Here is a 16,963-nt window from a genome sequence, read left to right on the forward strand (position 1 = left end):
TTTTACCTCCTTTTAATGAGCATGTAATGCTAAACAGCAACTGTGATAACATATGTTTATATAAAGCTGTGCATCGAACAAATCAAGCTGAACAATCCTATTTATTTATGTTACTTATAAATGACTTTTCTACCAAAAAACTATCCACTGCAGTATACAACCAATCAAAATCAAAACCCACTAAAAAGAAAATCACCACCAATACTAGAATCAATAAGACAAACATGGGGAAAGGCAGCAACAGAATAGTGAAGACAGTAAAGGCTATGCATTGAACAAAACTGATGCACTCATTTAGAATTTCAGGAGTAAACATTGTTCAAGAGGCTTTTCATGGTATGGGCAGAAAGGGCGGATGTCATTCTGCAAGAGACTGAGCTTCTTCTGAAGGGTACTGAATTCAAAGTTCAAAAATAGCACATGGAGTTGTCTGGAAAATTTCCTTGCCAGACATTTTATGATCTTTTCTGCCCATAAGGAAATACCATTCATATATCCACAGGTGCATTTTTTAAAAGCATACATGTTCGAGGCTGTTGAACCTGACTTTATACACACCCTCAGAGTACTCTCTTCTTGAATTCCAAAACCAAAAGATGCCATTATGAAATTTTAAAGGCAGGGTTTTCAGAGAAGCAGTCTGAAAAGGAACAGTTTCTGTGTTTAGAAAATAAGCATCTGTATGACTAGGAAGTCTATTATAAACCAGCAGGATACAGAAGTGTGTGTGTGTGGGGGGGGGAGGTTGTTAAAGTACTCACCCTCAGAAGCTGATGTATCTGTACTATATGAAAGCAACCAGCTACTGTATTTTTAACAGTAATCTAACTGCAAAACACTCCTAAAGCCCCTACCCAAAAAAGAGCAATGTATGAAACCAAACACATGGGCAAAACAAATAAAGATGCCATCGTAAAAAATTTAAAAAACCACTTTGGGAGGAGGAGAGAACGGGAAGCAATGTTGAAAAACAGCCACTGGAGCATGAAAGGCAGAGTGGGAACGGCAACAGTGGCAACAACAAAGTGGGGGGGGGGGAATGAAAGCCACCTCTTAACACTTAAATTTATGAAATCTCCACAGCAGGAAGTAGGAGGAAATCAGCAGTCAAAAAGATAACACTGCCTGCAGAATGGCTCTCAGCCTCAATGGACTCTGATGCAAAGAAGGGTTTGTTCTGTAAGAATTTTTGGTACTCCTGACTAGGGTAATGACCAGAAAGGGCCTTGCCTTTCTTACGAGATCTCTCCATCCTTAGCCTGTAGCCTTTCAAAACTGTCCCCAGTGCATATTACTGTCACTACTACTACTTTATTCATTGTATTACATTCAGTTTGGGCCACATGTCATGTTACTGCAGGGACATGGGAGCCATTAAAGTGTTTCTCCTCCTTGTGCTGCTGTGATAAGACCAGAAGTTCCAGGTCATGGGGGGAGAACTAGGACGTGTCTCCTTGTCACACCAGGACTTTCAGCTACTAGTGAGCTGCTGTTGCTGATCAAGAAAGGAACTGCATTGCTGAGCTCTTCTCACATGATCTGGGACTTTCATACTGGCACAGCCGATGAAAGGCATAATGCAGAGACTCCTATATTGCTGACGTACACTAGAGCCGATTATGCCTATGAAGGTGGTGCATAGAATCAAGGCCTGGAAGAAGAAAAGCTATTCAGACAAGAGGTCCTTTTTGGGCAAGTGTGTTTTGGCCACAGAATACTGAAACTCCCGCTTGGTCAACCTGCAGGTAGACCCGAAGGATCAAGATAAAAGGATGGCTGTGGCACTTTGTGGCTGCCCACAAGGTATGTCTAATGGAAGACAGAATGCAGTTAAGGGCTCATGTTTTATCATCAAGGATTATCACCTCTTTCCCTTCTGGTTAGGTCTGAAATGGTTAAGACTTCTTGAACTCGAGTGGCCAGGTAGATTCAAGTTACTCCTCACTCAGCCTTCCATGAATACTAAGGACCAAATTTGTCACAGTGGGAGAATAACACCTGAGGTGGGGGAGGGCAGCCTCCCCACAGATATTGCTGACCAGCTATTTAGCCCATCTGGGAGATAGTTCTTAAACTGTACATCAACTGTAGTATTCCCCACTACATTCAGATGCTAGTAAGGTACTTTCCCAGATAAGTCAGCGTCCCGTGTCATTCTCCATTTTGAAAGTATTGCTCTCAAGGTTTATATTCTTGTATACTCCTGATTCATGGTGATACATAACCTGATATTTCAAGTTGCCTCTGGAGTGATGACTCAGTTTAAGAGGACTCCACAAGAAGAAATTAGTTTCAGATGTCCAAGGGCAATTTAACATAATTTGGACTAAAGCTACTTTCATGAAAGTTCTCTGAAATTAACTTACCATTAGCACTTGTCCTAAAAAGAACAGCTAATTCCCAATGCTGTTTTTTAAAAGGACCATGTTAATCACCATTCTGTAAAACAATGGTACTAATTCTGAGAAGACAAAAAAATACCCTTGAATTCGATTCTGCTCAGTGTTTGAGGTTCATTGCTACCATTGCCCACTATACAGTAGTTACAATCAGGATTGTTAAGGAATATTAGAGCTATGAAAGCATAAGAGTAAAGGTTATGAGTGACCATTTCAAATTTCTACCTCTAGAATTTTTTCACCTCTCTCCTAACTCAACCCAGCTAATCAATAAACTAATAACAATAAAACAATAATATCAATCCTCCTCCTCCTCCTCCTCCAGGCATCCCACTCCAGGGCTCACAGCTCCTCTGCTTTCAGGGAGAATGGAGGTCTCTCGGGCAAGGAGGACATCAGTCTGAGGAAGAGGGAAATGCTCCTTTAGAAGGGACCCCTTCCGTGGATGATGAGCCCATATCCTCTCGCACAGGGGATACTCCTCCCGGGGGTGGGGACCTCTTTGTAGTGGGTGATTCAATCATTAGAGGTATAGAGAGATGGGTTTGTGACCCGCATGTTGACCGCACGGTGACTTGCCTGCCTGGTGCAAAGGTTGTGGACATCATGCAGCATCTAGATAGGCTCTTAGGCAGTTCTGGGGAGGAGACAACTGTTGCGGTGCACGTCGGCACCAACAATGTGGGCAAATGTAGTCGGGAGGTTCTGGAAGCCAAATTTGGGCTAATAGGTAGCGTATTGAAGTCTAGGACCCCCAAGGTAGCATTCTCAGAAATGCTACCTGTTTCACGCGCAGGTACAGTGAGAGAGGCAGAGCTGAGGGGTTTCAATGCGTGGATGAGACATTGGTGCTGGGAGGAGGGGTTTAGTTTTGTTAGGCACTGGGATACATTTTGGGGCAAGCAAGGCCTGTACAAAAGGGGCTGCACTTGAACCATGTACACTTGAACCTGTACAAAAAGGGCTGCACTTGAACCACAAGGCCTGCACTTGAACCATGATGGAACCAGACTGCTGGCGCTTAAAATCAAAAAGGTTGCAGAGCAGCTTTTAAAATGACGCCTGGGGAATTGCCGACAGGAGCTGGGCAGAATCTGGTTCGGCAAACACCATCCTTTAAAGTGCGAGGGTGCAAAGGATTCAGATAAAACAGAAGGGGACAGAGAAGAACCATATAAAGAGCAGACAAAAGGCTGTGCCAGTTGGTCAAAGAGTCCAAAGAAAGACAGCATACACCAGATTAGAGATTCAGCATATAGGTGCTTATATGCCAATGGCAGAAGCCTCCGAGCCAAGATGGGTGAGCTGGAGTGCTTGGTTGCTAACACAGAAATAGATATAGTGGGCATAACAGAAACATGGTGGAACAGTGAGAACCAGTGGGACACTGTTATCACTGGATATAAATTCTATAGAAAGAACAGGAAGGGGCACCTTGGATGTGGAGTAGCACTGTATGTTAAAAAACAGATAGAATATAACAAGCTAGAAAACCTAGGTGGACTGGAGTCCTCCACAGAAACTCTGTGGGTGACAATACAAGGCCTGAAAGGAAACGTGCTACTGGGGACGTGCTATCGCCCTCCAGATCAAAACACTGACAGTGACTGGGAGTTGCAGGAGGAAATCAGGGAGGCGTAAAGGAGAGGCAGGGCTATGATAATGGGTGGCTTTAATTACCCACACATAGACAGGGTAAATTCACAGTCAGGTAACGACAGGGAGGTCAAATGTCTAGATATGCTGAATGACTGTGCCCTAGAACAGATGGTATTGGAACCAACCAGAGAGAAGGCGAACTTAGACTTAATTCTGAGTGGCACCCAGGACCTGGTGCGTGATGTCAGTGTCATCGACCCTTTAGGGAACAGTGACCATAGTGCCATCAAATTCAGCATACATGCGGGGAGAGAATCACCAAGGAAGTCTAACACAGATATTTTGAATTTCAGAAGAGGAAACCTCTATCATCGGCTACTAGTTGGAGGGCTATAGGTCACCTCCAGCCTCAAAGGGAGGATACCTCTGAGTACCAGTTGCAGCAGAGTAACAGCAGGAGAGAGGGCATGCCCTCAACTCCTGCCTGTGGCTTCCAGCAGCATCTGGTGGGCCACTGTGTGAAACAGGATGCTGGACTAGATGGGCTTTGGGCCCGATCCAGCAGGGCTATCCTTATGTTCATTTGTATGGCCACCTCATAACAACAGTTCCTTGGGTGGCTCACAAAGCCAATCACCTTTCCTTTTTACCATGTTCTTCACACGTTACACCGCTTCCACAGCCCTTACCAGAACTCTATATATCATGCATTACTTCCAGCTGTATTATTTAATCAGTCTAGAACTGGTGTTGTCACACCTAGGACAGTTTTCTTGTTCTGCATCCAATTTTAAAGCTCACCTATAAATCATAGACTGCTTAGGCTCATGGTATTTAAGAGAGCACCTCCTTCTGTATAGACTCTCCTGCTTATTAAGATAATCTGAAGAGGTCTGTCTACAGATGTTGGCAGGTGCACAGAGTTGGGCCTTTTCAATAGCTGCTCTCCAAAAATAGCTTTGGAGTGCACGCTTCACCAAAAGGCAGGGGTCAACCTCTTTGTCTGCCTTCAGCAGAGCCCTTAAGACACATTTGTTTATCCAGGTATTTGGTTGTATTATATTATTTAATTTTCATTTTGTTTTAATGTTGTTAATTTAAAAACAACAACACATTTTAATGTTACTGTGATTGTTCTTTTGTACATTGCCAAGAGACAATGACTAAATGTTTAGGCAGTAGAGAAATGTAAAAATAAATAAATGTTGTCTCTTTGGATAATGTGCCCATTGTTATTGTACTACAAAACTACAGGTTACTCACCTGTAACGTTGGTTCTTCTAGTGGTCCTCTGTCCTTTTACACAAATGGGCTATGTGCCTGCGCAGAAACCTCATCGGAATCTAACAAGCTCAATTCTCCTGCTGTGGGCGGTAACCCTGCCCCCAGCTGCTATATGCGGCTACACCACTCCTCATCCCCTCAGTCATGAAGTCCAGCTTCAGTGAACCCTGCGGGGAGGATGGGACGGTGTGTAAAAGGATGGATGACCACTAGAAGAACCAAAGTTACAGGTGAGTAACCTGTAGTTCTTCAACATGGTCTCTGTCTTTTACACAAATGGGCGCATAACAAGCTAGCACCCAAGGAGGAGCGAAGACACAGAACAATCATGTAATCTGCCAGGAAACTTCTTTATGCAGAACCAGCACATTAACTGAAAATTGACTGCAGGACACTCCTGCCAAATACAGCATCATTTCGAGCTTTTACATCAACCACATAATGTTGAATAAATGAATGGGGCGATGCCCAAGTCGCTGCCTGACAGATAGTGTCCAACAGGACAGCTTGATTGAAGGCCTCAGAGGCCACCACAGACCGAACTGAGTGTGCCTTAACTGTAGCAGGCAACTGTTTGTGAGCCAACTGATAAAAGAGTTCAATTGTGGAAACTATCCAACGGGATAAGGACTGGGCCAAAATCTGAAGACCATTACACGGCCCACCATACAGGACAAACAAAGAGGGAGTTTTCCTCCACTCCGCCAATCTTTGAATGTAGAATGACAACGCTCTTTGGACGTCCAGACGATGCAGCCTCCGCTCCGCATCTGAGGAAAGATTTGGAAAAAATACTGGTAAGGTGAGCAGTAATGAACGGTGAAACATGGACACCGCCTTGGGCACTGTATATCAGGTCTAAGAACCACCTTATGGAACTGAAGGTATGGTTGGTCAACCCTCAGTGCGCTCAACTCGCTCACCCTCCTGGAAGAGGTCACAGCCACTAAGAAGGCAACCTTCCAGGTCAGGAGCCGATGATCAATGGATCCCAATGGCTCGAAGGGCGGCCTCAGCAAGCCCGCCAACACCACAGAGAGATCCCAGGCCGGGGCCATTACACGATCATCTGGAAACATGTGGGATAGGCCCTTTAGAAAACTTTTGACCCTGGATTCTTAAACCATGAAGCCTGGACTGTAGGAGTATGTATACTTTAAGTGAGGAGAGTTTCAACCCTGACTCCTTAAGAGTCAACAGATAATTGCATATATCCTGCACAGAAGGGTTACAGGCATTAAACCCATGCAACGATGCAAAGGAACAGAAACGAGTCCATTTTTGATCATACGCCTTCCGAGTAGACTGCTTACGTGAAGCCACCAGAACTTCCTTAAGGGAAAAAGCTGGTCAGACCTTCCACGCCGTCAGATGGAGGGGCTGAGGGTCCGGATGGAGTACTCTCCCTTACTCCTGGGACAGCAGATTCAAGAGCACAGGTAGGCGTATCCAATCTGTTGCCAGACGTCTCAAGAGCAGAAACCAAGGCCTCCGGGGCCACCATGGGGCAATTAGGATCACCCTGGCCCGATCCCCCTTCAGTTTGCGCAAGACCCTCAGCAAGAAGGGAAGCGGGGGAAACACATACAGTAGAGGCCCTGTCCAAGACAGGATGAAGGCATTCCCTAGAGACCTCTCACCTTTCCCGCCCCTGGGGCAGTACCTGGCACATTGTGCATTGTCCCAGGAAGCAAAAAGGTCCAGTGTTGGGACTCCCCATTTGACAAATATGTCCCTGAGAACTCCCCTAATCAATTACAACTCATGGGAAACCACTACCATTCTGCTCAGGGAATCTGCCTGAACATTCAGGGAGCCCTGTATGTGAACAGTGTGTGGCAGTACTCCATGTGCTACGCACCACTGCCAAAGGTCTAGAGCCAGAAACAGGAGGCTCCTGGAAGACGTGCCGCCCTGATGATTGATGTAGGCTTTCGCCGTCGTATTATCTGTCTTTATTGTCACAGCCTGATTTTGGAGGACTGGCAAAAACCCTTTGAGAACGTTGAAAATCGCCAACATCTCCAAATAATTGATGTGATGAGACCTCTCCCTTGGGGTCCAATGACCGCTCAGGTGAAGCCCTTGCAGGTGCGCTCCCCACCCGAGCTCTGATGCATCTGTAGTGACCACCAAACTGGGGCTAGGAGAATGGAAGGGAGCGCCGACCCTCAGATGACGGGACTCAATCCACCACTCTGCCGCCATTCATACCTCGCCAGGGTACATGCTTTATATGGCCGGGATCCCGCAGGGGTTCAAACACATCCAAGAACCACCTCTGGATGATGCGCATCCAGAGGCAAGTTAGCAGCAGCACATAAGTGGTGCTCACTGATTTCATGGATTGGGGGCCTCCCACAAGGAAGATCACGGCTAACCTTCTGAGCACCTCTATGCGGGCTTCTGGCAGGAAAACCTTTTCCAGGGTCATATCGAATATGAGTCCCACGAACCAAATCCGATGGACTGGTTCCAACTGTGACTTTTAAAAATGTATCTGAAACCCCAGGTCCTGTAGGGTATCTATGAAAAAATGCAGAGCCCTCAGGATCTCCTGGCTGGTGCTTGCCAGAATTAGCCAATCGTCTAAATAAGACAGCACCTATAGCCCCTTCTCTTGTAGGAATGCCACCACCGGGGCCAGACATTTTGTAAACACCCTTGGTGCCATTGTAAGTCCAAATGGTAAGGCTTCGAACCGGTAGGCCTTTCCTTTTATGTGAAAGTGCAGGAAGTGCTGATGCTGCAGGCGAATCAATACATGGTAATATGGGTCTTTTAAATCTAGAGAGGCAATCCACATGCCCCTTTCTATGAGAGTCACAATAGTGGGCACAGATAACATACGAAACTTTCTGTACATGAGATGTTTGTTCAAGGCCCTGATGCTTGTTCAAGACCCTGCCGCCTTCCGGCTTCAGTACAACAAAGTAACGGGAATAAAACCCTGGGCTGTCCGGATTGGCAACTTCCTCGATAGCATCCTTTGATAGAAGCTCAGTGACCTCCTGGTCCAACTCCCGAGTGTACGGGGTAGTTACCACCCCGGACATGGGTGGTGTACCTATAAACTTCAGGGTGTACCTGAGATGCACTATTGTAAGGACTCAATGGTCTTTAGTTTCCTTGTCCCAGTTCTCTGAAAACAGGGCCAGGCGGGTCCGGAAGCAACCCGAGTCATTGCTTCTTTGGGTACGGATCCGGATGCTGCTTCTGGACCTGCTGCTTACTAGGCTGGAGCCTGGCTTGAATCGGGGCTGGAATTTGTTGTTCTGAAAGGAATGTCCTGAAGGGGAACCATGCTGAGCCAGGGCTCTCTGAGATTGATAAGGCGACCATTTGGCCGACTTCTGCAGCTTAGAGTTCGAGGGCATTTATGACATCAAACGAGCCATGCTTCTCAACTTCTGCACTTTCTGCAGAGTTTCATCTGTCTGCTCAGCAAACAGATTGGAGCCCTCAAAGGGCAAGTCCTCCACCCTAGCTCAGGCCTCATAGTTTAGGCCAGGTGACCGTAGTCAAGTGTGCTGTTGAAAGGCCACGGATGTGGCCATCACCTTAGTGGAGCATTCCATGGAGTGCCTAGCAGAGTACAGTTCTTGTTTGGCTACTTGAACCACCTCCCGGCAGAGCGTTCTTGCGATCCCCAACAATCAGCACGATCTGACCAGCGGCATAGCCCATGTGCTCCTGGGTGAGTGATCGATGGTCAGGGAAAACACCCCCATGTCCAATGATGCACAGCCCTGTTCCTCAGATGCCATCGAACGCTCCGGGCTGGAACAAACCCTAGTGGGTACCAAGTTCAGGCAGTCCTCCTCTGGTGAGTGCGATCAAACTGCAACCATTGACCTCGGCACCGCATGATCCAGGTCCCGTTTAAACTTTTTCGCCACCAGAAACTCAGGAGGAAGAGCAGACGAGGCCGACCGCTTCTTTGGTATTGGGGAAGATGTTGCTCCGCTGGTAGGTCACGATGCACCTTAGACTTTTCCTTTTTCTTCTTGAGTATTGAAGTCCCCGAAGCCGGAGATGATTTCGGTACCGTGACTGTAGGACTATGCGGGGGATGCTCTGCCGCCACAGGCTCAATCACAGCCACCAAAGGAGGTACTGTAGAAGGCGTCGATACCAGTACAGCGTTCGCACTCTCGGGCTCAACCACCACTGGTGCCGGGCGCTCTGATGCCACAGACAAAGCCATTTTTGCCACGTGTTTCAAAGACAAGCTTCCGAAGACCGGAGAGCCAGATGCCATAGGGCTGTGCTCAAGCGAGAAGCCCTATTTTTGCGAGCCTGTTTCATGAATTTCTGGCAATGCAGACAGGTCTTGACTACGTGCGCTTCCCTAAAACACAAAAGTCACTCAGAGTGAGTATCGGGGGGAGGGATTTTGGATCCACACCGGACACACTTCTTAAAGTTGGTAGTGCCTGGCATGCACACCAAAGGCCGGCAGGCCACCACGCTCCGTCCCGTCTGGGATTGGAGCCTGAAGAAAACCGAGGAACAAAAAACGTCAAAGAAAAAACATGAACTATGCGAAGAATACAAATAAAATAAACAAGAAGGAAAGAAGAAAGGAGAAACCAGCAAGGGAAAGAACTTTCTACTCGCCGTCGAGCTGTAAACTCCACAATGTGCACTGAAGCAGGGACGACGAAAGACTGAGGCGATGAGGAGTGACGCAGCCGCATATAGTGGCTGGGCGTGCGGTTCCCGCCCAAAGCAGGAGAATTGAGCTTGTTAGGTTCCAACGAGGTCTCTGCACAGGTGCATAGCCCATTGGTGTAAAAGGACAGAATGACCACTTCGAAGAACAATGTAAACTGTAAAAAGGAGCTAAGCAATAACTACTATACTTGGGAAATAGCTTTTACAATGTTAATAGATTGGGATGAACTCTGAAACACAAATCCTGGAGAGTGAGATGCTGTAACACATGGGAGAAACCCAGTTCAGACATTAGGTTGTACCTGCGTTTTGGTTTCTGTACATGTGTACATTTTTTTTGTGAATGACTGTACCTGCATTCATTTTAAAAGTGAACCTCAATACAGGTCTCTCAAATGCATGGTAGAGATAGGAAGTGTACTGCTGTATCTGCTTGCAACATAACATGTGAATATTTGTACCTGTTTATAGATCTGCACCTGTGTACATTATACACGGACTGTATGAATACTGAACAGAACATATGAATAATGACTAAGGAGTACAAACTAATTACAGTTATTACTATACTATGAGCTCAAGGAATGTGCATAAGCATCACCATCAATAATACCTACAGCAGAGCCTCATTAATCGCAGACTCACTATCCACTGTTTTGCGTATCCATGGTCGGGTAATGGACACCTGACCTCAGTCTACATGGGGGGGAAGGCTTTATAAGGGTTAAATCCGTGTATCTGTGGGTACACGCATACCCACAGATACCCGCAGGTACATTTTGAGATTGGGAGCCAGTTTATGGCTCATTTTGCAAAACAAACAAAAACCAGAGAGGAAACTGTTATTTCTGGCTGATTTTTTACTCTTGGGGGGCATTGTTGGACTGCTGGGGACCTACACAGCACAGTAAGCCACTTCCCTCCATATTTCTAGGGCCTTTTACCCAATTTTTCAGACATTCTCCCAACCTCCAGGAACTTAATCCCCAGATTTCCATAGCCCCAATGGCTCAGTATTGGCGGTTTCCATATCTGCAGTAGTAGCAGAGAATGGGACTCAAGCAAATACGGAGGTTCTCCTGTATAGCAAGAGGAATAAATAAAATGGTTTCCTCCCTAGCCCCAAAGGGCTCACCAACTGAAAAATACAAGGAAGACATTACCAGTTGCCGCCACTGGAGGGCCATTGTGCTGGATTCAATAGGGAACAGTTACTCTCGCTCTGCTAAATATAAGGAAGCCACTACTTTGCAGAGGTTATCATAGGTGTATATATCTTCCCCTATCAAATGTGAAACAGTGTAAGAATATCACCGCACACCTTTATTTAGGTTGCACTCATTATATCAGATATAAACAAGTGTGGAAGCTGCTTGATCACTGAGCCAATTGTTATATCTTGGGTCGATAATATGTGCAGTTAGCTTGCTACAAATCTTAATCAGCTAGGGCAACTGGCAAATTTACGTGCTACTGTTGTAATTCTTTCAGCCCAAGGACAACATTTTACTATCGCTGTCCTCAAAGCTAGTCAGTATTTATAACCTTTATCTGAATCCTTATCTCAGTTAAGGTCAACAACATAGCAGAGTAACTGCCCAAAGAAGGTAGCCCCAATAAATATTTACTGGCATCTGCACAGGCAGCACAGATATAGTGCAGTTCCTCTCTTACACCAAGTCTGTAAGGCATTCATGTTATTAGCATTCAGCAGCTAGAGCTTGACTGATGATTCTTGCTTCTTGCTATTCCTGAATGCACATCACTTTGCATCCCACTTTTTGAAGGCACATTATCACACAATGCTAATCCTTCAAGAGCTATCTTAGAGTAAGCTATTTTTACATTCAGCAAATTTGAACCTTTTAATTCTAATCAGACATGGGGATCAGATCACGAAATGACGGAAAGTTCTGCAAAGTTTGAATTTTCTCTTTGCTACCCTTACATCTTTTTGCTCTTATGTTTAGGGGTAGGGCTGGGTTGGATTTGAAATGGCACAGAATAGCATTTCATTTGAAGAATCGATTTATGGAAATGGAAGAAAGAACTAGCATCTAAGAGGAACCCCCCCGCCCCCCGCCCCCCTTACCTGAGCTCTGATTGCAGCATCTTTTTTAATCCACTTTATCACCGTTTCATAAACCAGCTCTTCTGTTTTGGTGTTCAGACTGTCATTGGACATGTAGGAAATGAAGTCATCCTTTGAGATATTAAGGATCTCCTCTTGATTTGCCACCTCTGGAAAAATCTGCAAGGCATAAGCCTTTGCCATGTTGTATAGCTCGCTGCACTGCATTGCTTCAGCCATAGCTAATATTCCTAAGCAATTGCTAGCAGTCAACTGTTTTTCTGAAAGGGAACACAAAGAAATATATGTCAACGATCCAGGGCACCTATTTGCTTGACTAACTTGTTTGCCAGAGTTCACTTGCTTACCCTTATTAGTGCGTTTTAACAAACCACCTGCTGGAGAGACAGCTCTGCATCTCTCTTTGCGGTACATTGTGGACTTGGGTGGGAAGGAGTACAGGGATGGGTCTCAAGTACAGGGATGGGTCAGAGTATTTAAGGCTCCTCCAAATATACATAACATGGAAAACAGAACAGTACATATACAGAAATGAGCACAAGTCTGCCTAGATGCTATGGTTGTGAAGAGGAGCACACAGGTGGAGTAGTAGTAGTGGGGATAAAACAAAACTGAATGGATTTATTTTAAGTTTTCTACTTCAAGCCTGTACTGAGTAGGGATGTGCATGAATGTTTTGGCAGGGCAGGGAGCAGTATCTTTAGGCATGGGTAAAGCAGGTCCTTACCTGCTCCTCCGCCATGCCACTGCTTTTCCGGGTGTGGTGTTGGGCCACTTAGAAGTCTGCGCGGGGCTTCACCCAGCAGCCTGCATGCAGCAGTGGGACACACATGGCCACCGCACACGCGTATTCATGCACATCCCTAGTACTGAGTCAACATGTCAGGGTATATGTGTGCAGTGAGTCTGGAGGAGTGCAGGGGAAAAAATGCAAAATGTGGTATTGAGGCAGACTCCAGTTTCCTGAGAATGAAACATTCATCCAAACATTCTATGATTAGTGTTTGAAAGCGGAAGCCAAGCATGCACATCCAAGACCCCAGCCTCCTTTAGCCATTTGCCCTAGTGCTTTCCTTCAGAGCAGATGGTTATTACTGGCCTGGCAAAGGATCCAGCATAGTTCCCCTGTCACCACAGGACCACAGATGTTGCAAGTCTCCCTGTTTCTAAAAAAGGGAAACACTACCTATGCCCTGGTGTTGTTTTCTCCTCCCCCATAAGTTAAGACCTATGAACAACCCTTGGAGATCTTCATCCCCTTTCAAGCTTCTGGGATCATATCTTCAAAGATGGTCATGAAGGTTAGAAATTTGCTCTTTTTCAAAAAAATGAAAGCTGAGATCCTAAGAAAGAATGAAAACACAGTAGGCAAGAGACACCGGTAAGACTAACAATAAGTATTGTGAAGAAATTATGATCACTTTGCTGATCAAGAAGCTGGATGCCAATGTCATACTAGCAAAATGTATTCTGTTTGGGAAGCTGCTTTTCTTGAAAGAACGCTGGTTGGAATCTGAGAAGTAAGAATAAAAAAGGAACTCGCTAGTCCTTATAGATGTCAAGAAAATTTTGAAAAGGTCATGGAAACAAATCTCAGACACGAACAATCCTTAAGTTAATTAGACTGAATCCTCATGTCCTCCTTTGCTAACACTTAATTCAGGGGGAGGCAACCTTGGTTCTCCAGATGTTGCTAAGCCACAATGTCCATCATCCTCTGCTGCAATTTACTGTAGTTCAGCAACAGCTGGAGAGCCAAGGTTGCATACCCTTCAGTTAATAGGATTGGTTCAGACAGAACGCTCCCTATCTCTTAACCATGGTTAAGAGATTGTGTATTGTAGTATCGTGCAATCTCTCCTCTTCTTGTGCCTCTGCTTTTTGGTTTTAATCCCACCCTCACACTCCTTAACCTACGGTTGATCCATACATCAGCATCCGCATGGTTAACGAGAGCCAGCGTGGTGTAGTGGTTAGAGTGCTGGACTAGGACCAGGGAGACCCGAGTTCAAATCCCCATTCAGCCATGATACTTGCTGGGTGACTCTGGGTCAGTCACTTCTCTCTCAGCCTAACCTACTTCACAGGGTTGTTGTGAGAAGAAACTCAAGTATGTAGTACACCGCGCTGGGCTCCTTGGAGGAAGAGCGGGATATAAATGTAATAAATCAATAAATCAACAGCAACTGTTAATCAAGATTCCTATATAGCAGCGTGTAGGGACAGCAGCCCCTACACGCAATAACATCAGGGCTGCAGGGTGAACATGCTCACTCCGGAGTCACTCAGGGACGTGTCAACACAGTCTTGGTATGCCTTTAATCGTGTGCGACGACTGATCTTTCTGTTTAAGCAGGGTTTTCTAGCACATGTATTTATTCATCCATCCATTCATCCATTCATTCATTCAACATATATTTATACTGCCCCAAACTTGCACCTCTGGGCGATTTACAATTAAAATCATATAAACATAAAAATCATGAACATTAAAATAATTTAAAACCCAACATTTAAGGTATTAAAACTATAGATCTAATTAAAAGCCTGGGTGAACAAATATGTCTTCAGTGCCTTTAAAAAGCTGACAGAGATGGGGAGGCTCTTATTTCAACAGGGAGCGCATTCTAAAGCCCAGGGGCAGCAACGGAGAAGGCGTGTCCCCAAGTAGCCACCAGACAAGCCAGTGGCAATTGTAGACATGCCTTTCAGGCGATGGGGCTCATGGCGAAGAAGATGTTCTCTTAAATACCCAGGACCTAAGCTGTTTAGGGTTTTATAGGTAATTATCAGCACCTTGTATTTTGCCTGGAAATGTATCGGCAGCCAGTGTGGCTCTTCCAACCCAGGAGTAATATGGTCTCTTCAAGATGACCCAGAGATCAACCTGGCTTCCGCATTCTGGACCAACTGCAGTTTCCGGACTACGTACCATGTACATATAGAGTACATTGCAGAAGTCCAGTCTGGAGGTTACCAGCATATGTCATTAATATCAAGAAACGGGAGCAGCTGGTGTATCAGCTGAAGCTGATAGAAAGTACCTCTGGCCACCGCCTCAACCTCGGACTCCAGGGAGAGGCTCCAATCTGGAAGCACCCCCAGACTGCATACCTGTTCATTCTGGGAAAGTGTGACCCCATCCAGAACAGGCAGATCAAAATCATCTCCCAAGTTTTGATCCCGCACAATGAGGACCTCTGTCTTAACTGGATTCAGTTTCAGTTTGTTATCCCTCATCCAGCCTATTACCGCCTCCAGGCAAGCATTTAGGGAGGTTATGCCTTCTCCCGATGATGCTGACATGGAGAAATAGATTTGGGTGTCATCAGCATACTGATAGCACCATGCACCAAATTTCCTGATTATCTCTCCCAGCAGTTTCATATAGATGTTAAACAACATCGGAGACAATACGGAGCCCTGAGGGACACCATACAAAAGTTCATATTTTGAAGAACAACAGTCTCCAAAGGACACCATCTGGAACCTGCCCGAGAGGTAGGAGCAGAACCGCCTCAAAGCAGTGCCTCCCACTCCCAACCCCCTCAGCCGCTCCAGAAGGATACTATAGTCAATAGTATCAAAAGCCGCTGAGAGATCCACAAGGACCAACAGAGTCACACTTCCTCTGTCAATTCCTAATTGGAGATCATCCATCAGTCTGACCAAGGCAGTCTTCACCCCACAGCCTGCTCGAAAGCCAGTTTGAAATTGGTCTAGATAATCAGTTTCCTCCAAGACTGTCTGGAGCTGGGAGGTTACCACCTTCTCAATCACCTTGCCCAGCCATGGAAGGTTGGAGGCAGGCCTGTAGTTCCTTAACTCCAAGACAGGGATCCTTGGAGGGATCCAAGGCAGGCTTCTTCAGAAGTGGTCTAATAATTGTCTCCTTGAGACAAGGAGGCATCCTGGCCTCCCTCAGCGAAGCATTTATAATCTCTACCAGGCCCTCTACAACAGCCTCCCAACCTGATAGTATAGGCCATGTTGGGCAAGGATCAAGAGGGCATTCCAAGCAACTTGTTCACATCCTCAGGAGTCACAAATGGAAACTGATCCAGGGTCACCACATAAGAGGAGCTGCTGGACACCTCGGCATCAGACACTGTAACAACTGTGGAGTTTGAAACTAAGTCGGCCTGAATACAAGATATTTTGTCCAAAAAACCCCCAACCCTCATTAAAAACATTGCAGCAAGTAATTGTTGGTTCCAAGTACTGATTCAAGGGGGGGGGGGGTATGCACTAGCCCCCTCACAACCCTCAACAACTTTGCCGGATGCGAACCTGTGGACACGATATGGGAGGAAAAGAATCGCTTCTTTGCCACACTTATCATCTGGGCATAGAACCTAAAATGTGCTCTATGTAATAATCTGTCGGATTTGAGTTGAGTCTTTCTTCACTTGTGCTCTAGTTGTCTACCTCGCTGCTTCGGCCCCCGTAGTTCTGTATACCAAGGGGCCAGATTCAAAGCGGAGAGGACGCTTAGGAGTGATTGTGTCCACTGCCCTGATGAGTTGGCTGTTCCAATTCTCCACCAGGGTGTCAACACTAAATCCCTCCAAAGCTTCTTCGAATCCTATTGGATGCAATAGCCTTCTCGGGTGGACCATCCTAATGGGCTCCTCGCCCCTACAGAGGTGAGACATGATCATGAGTCCAACCTTAATTAGATGGTGGTCCATCTATGACAATGGGGCAATCACAGGAGTCCCCAACCATGGAACAGCACCCTGATCAGAGTGAACGAGCAGTTCAAGCATGTGGCCAGCAACGTGCATTAGTCCTGAGACCACTTGAAGCAGGACCATTGTCGTAATGGCCGCTATGAACTCCTGAGCTGTCCTGGAAAAATTGGTCCCAAAGTGAACATTGAAGTCCCACCACCACCACCACAAGCTTGGGA

General features: G+C 46.0%; 1 protein-coding gene across 8 annotated transcripts in view; it reads right to left on the minus strand.

Moving 5' to 3' along the window:
• Nucleotides 1-16,963, minus strand: part of KLHL29 (kelch like family member 29) — a 594,606-nt gene that overhangs the window by 92,790 nt on the left and 484,853 nt on the right. For all 8 annotated transcript variants that reach the window (XM_053285144.1, XM_053285141.1, XM_053285142.1 and 5 more), the window contains one exon: nucleotides 12,052-12,311. In XM_053285144.1, the coding sequence (XP_053141119.1) occupies nucleotides 12,052-12,311 (260 nt within the window). The remainder of the gene's footprint in view (nucleotides 1-12,051; nucleotides 12,312-16,963) is intronic.

Source organism: Hemicordylus capensis, chromosome 1 (genome assembly GCF_027244095.1).
Source record: "Hemicordylus capensis ecotype Gifberg chromosome 1, rHemCap1.1.pri, whole genome shotgun sequence".
NCBI classification, from domain to species: Eukaryota; Metazoa; Chordata; class Lepidosauria; order Squamata; family Cordylidae; genus Hemicordylus; species Hemicordylus capensis.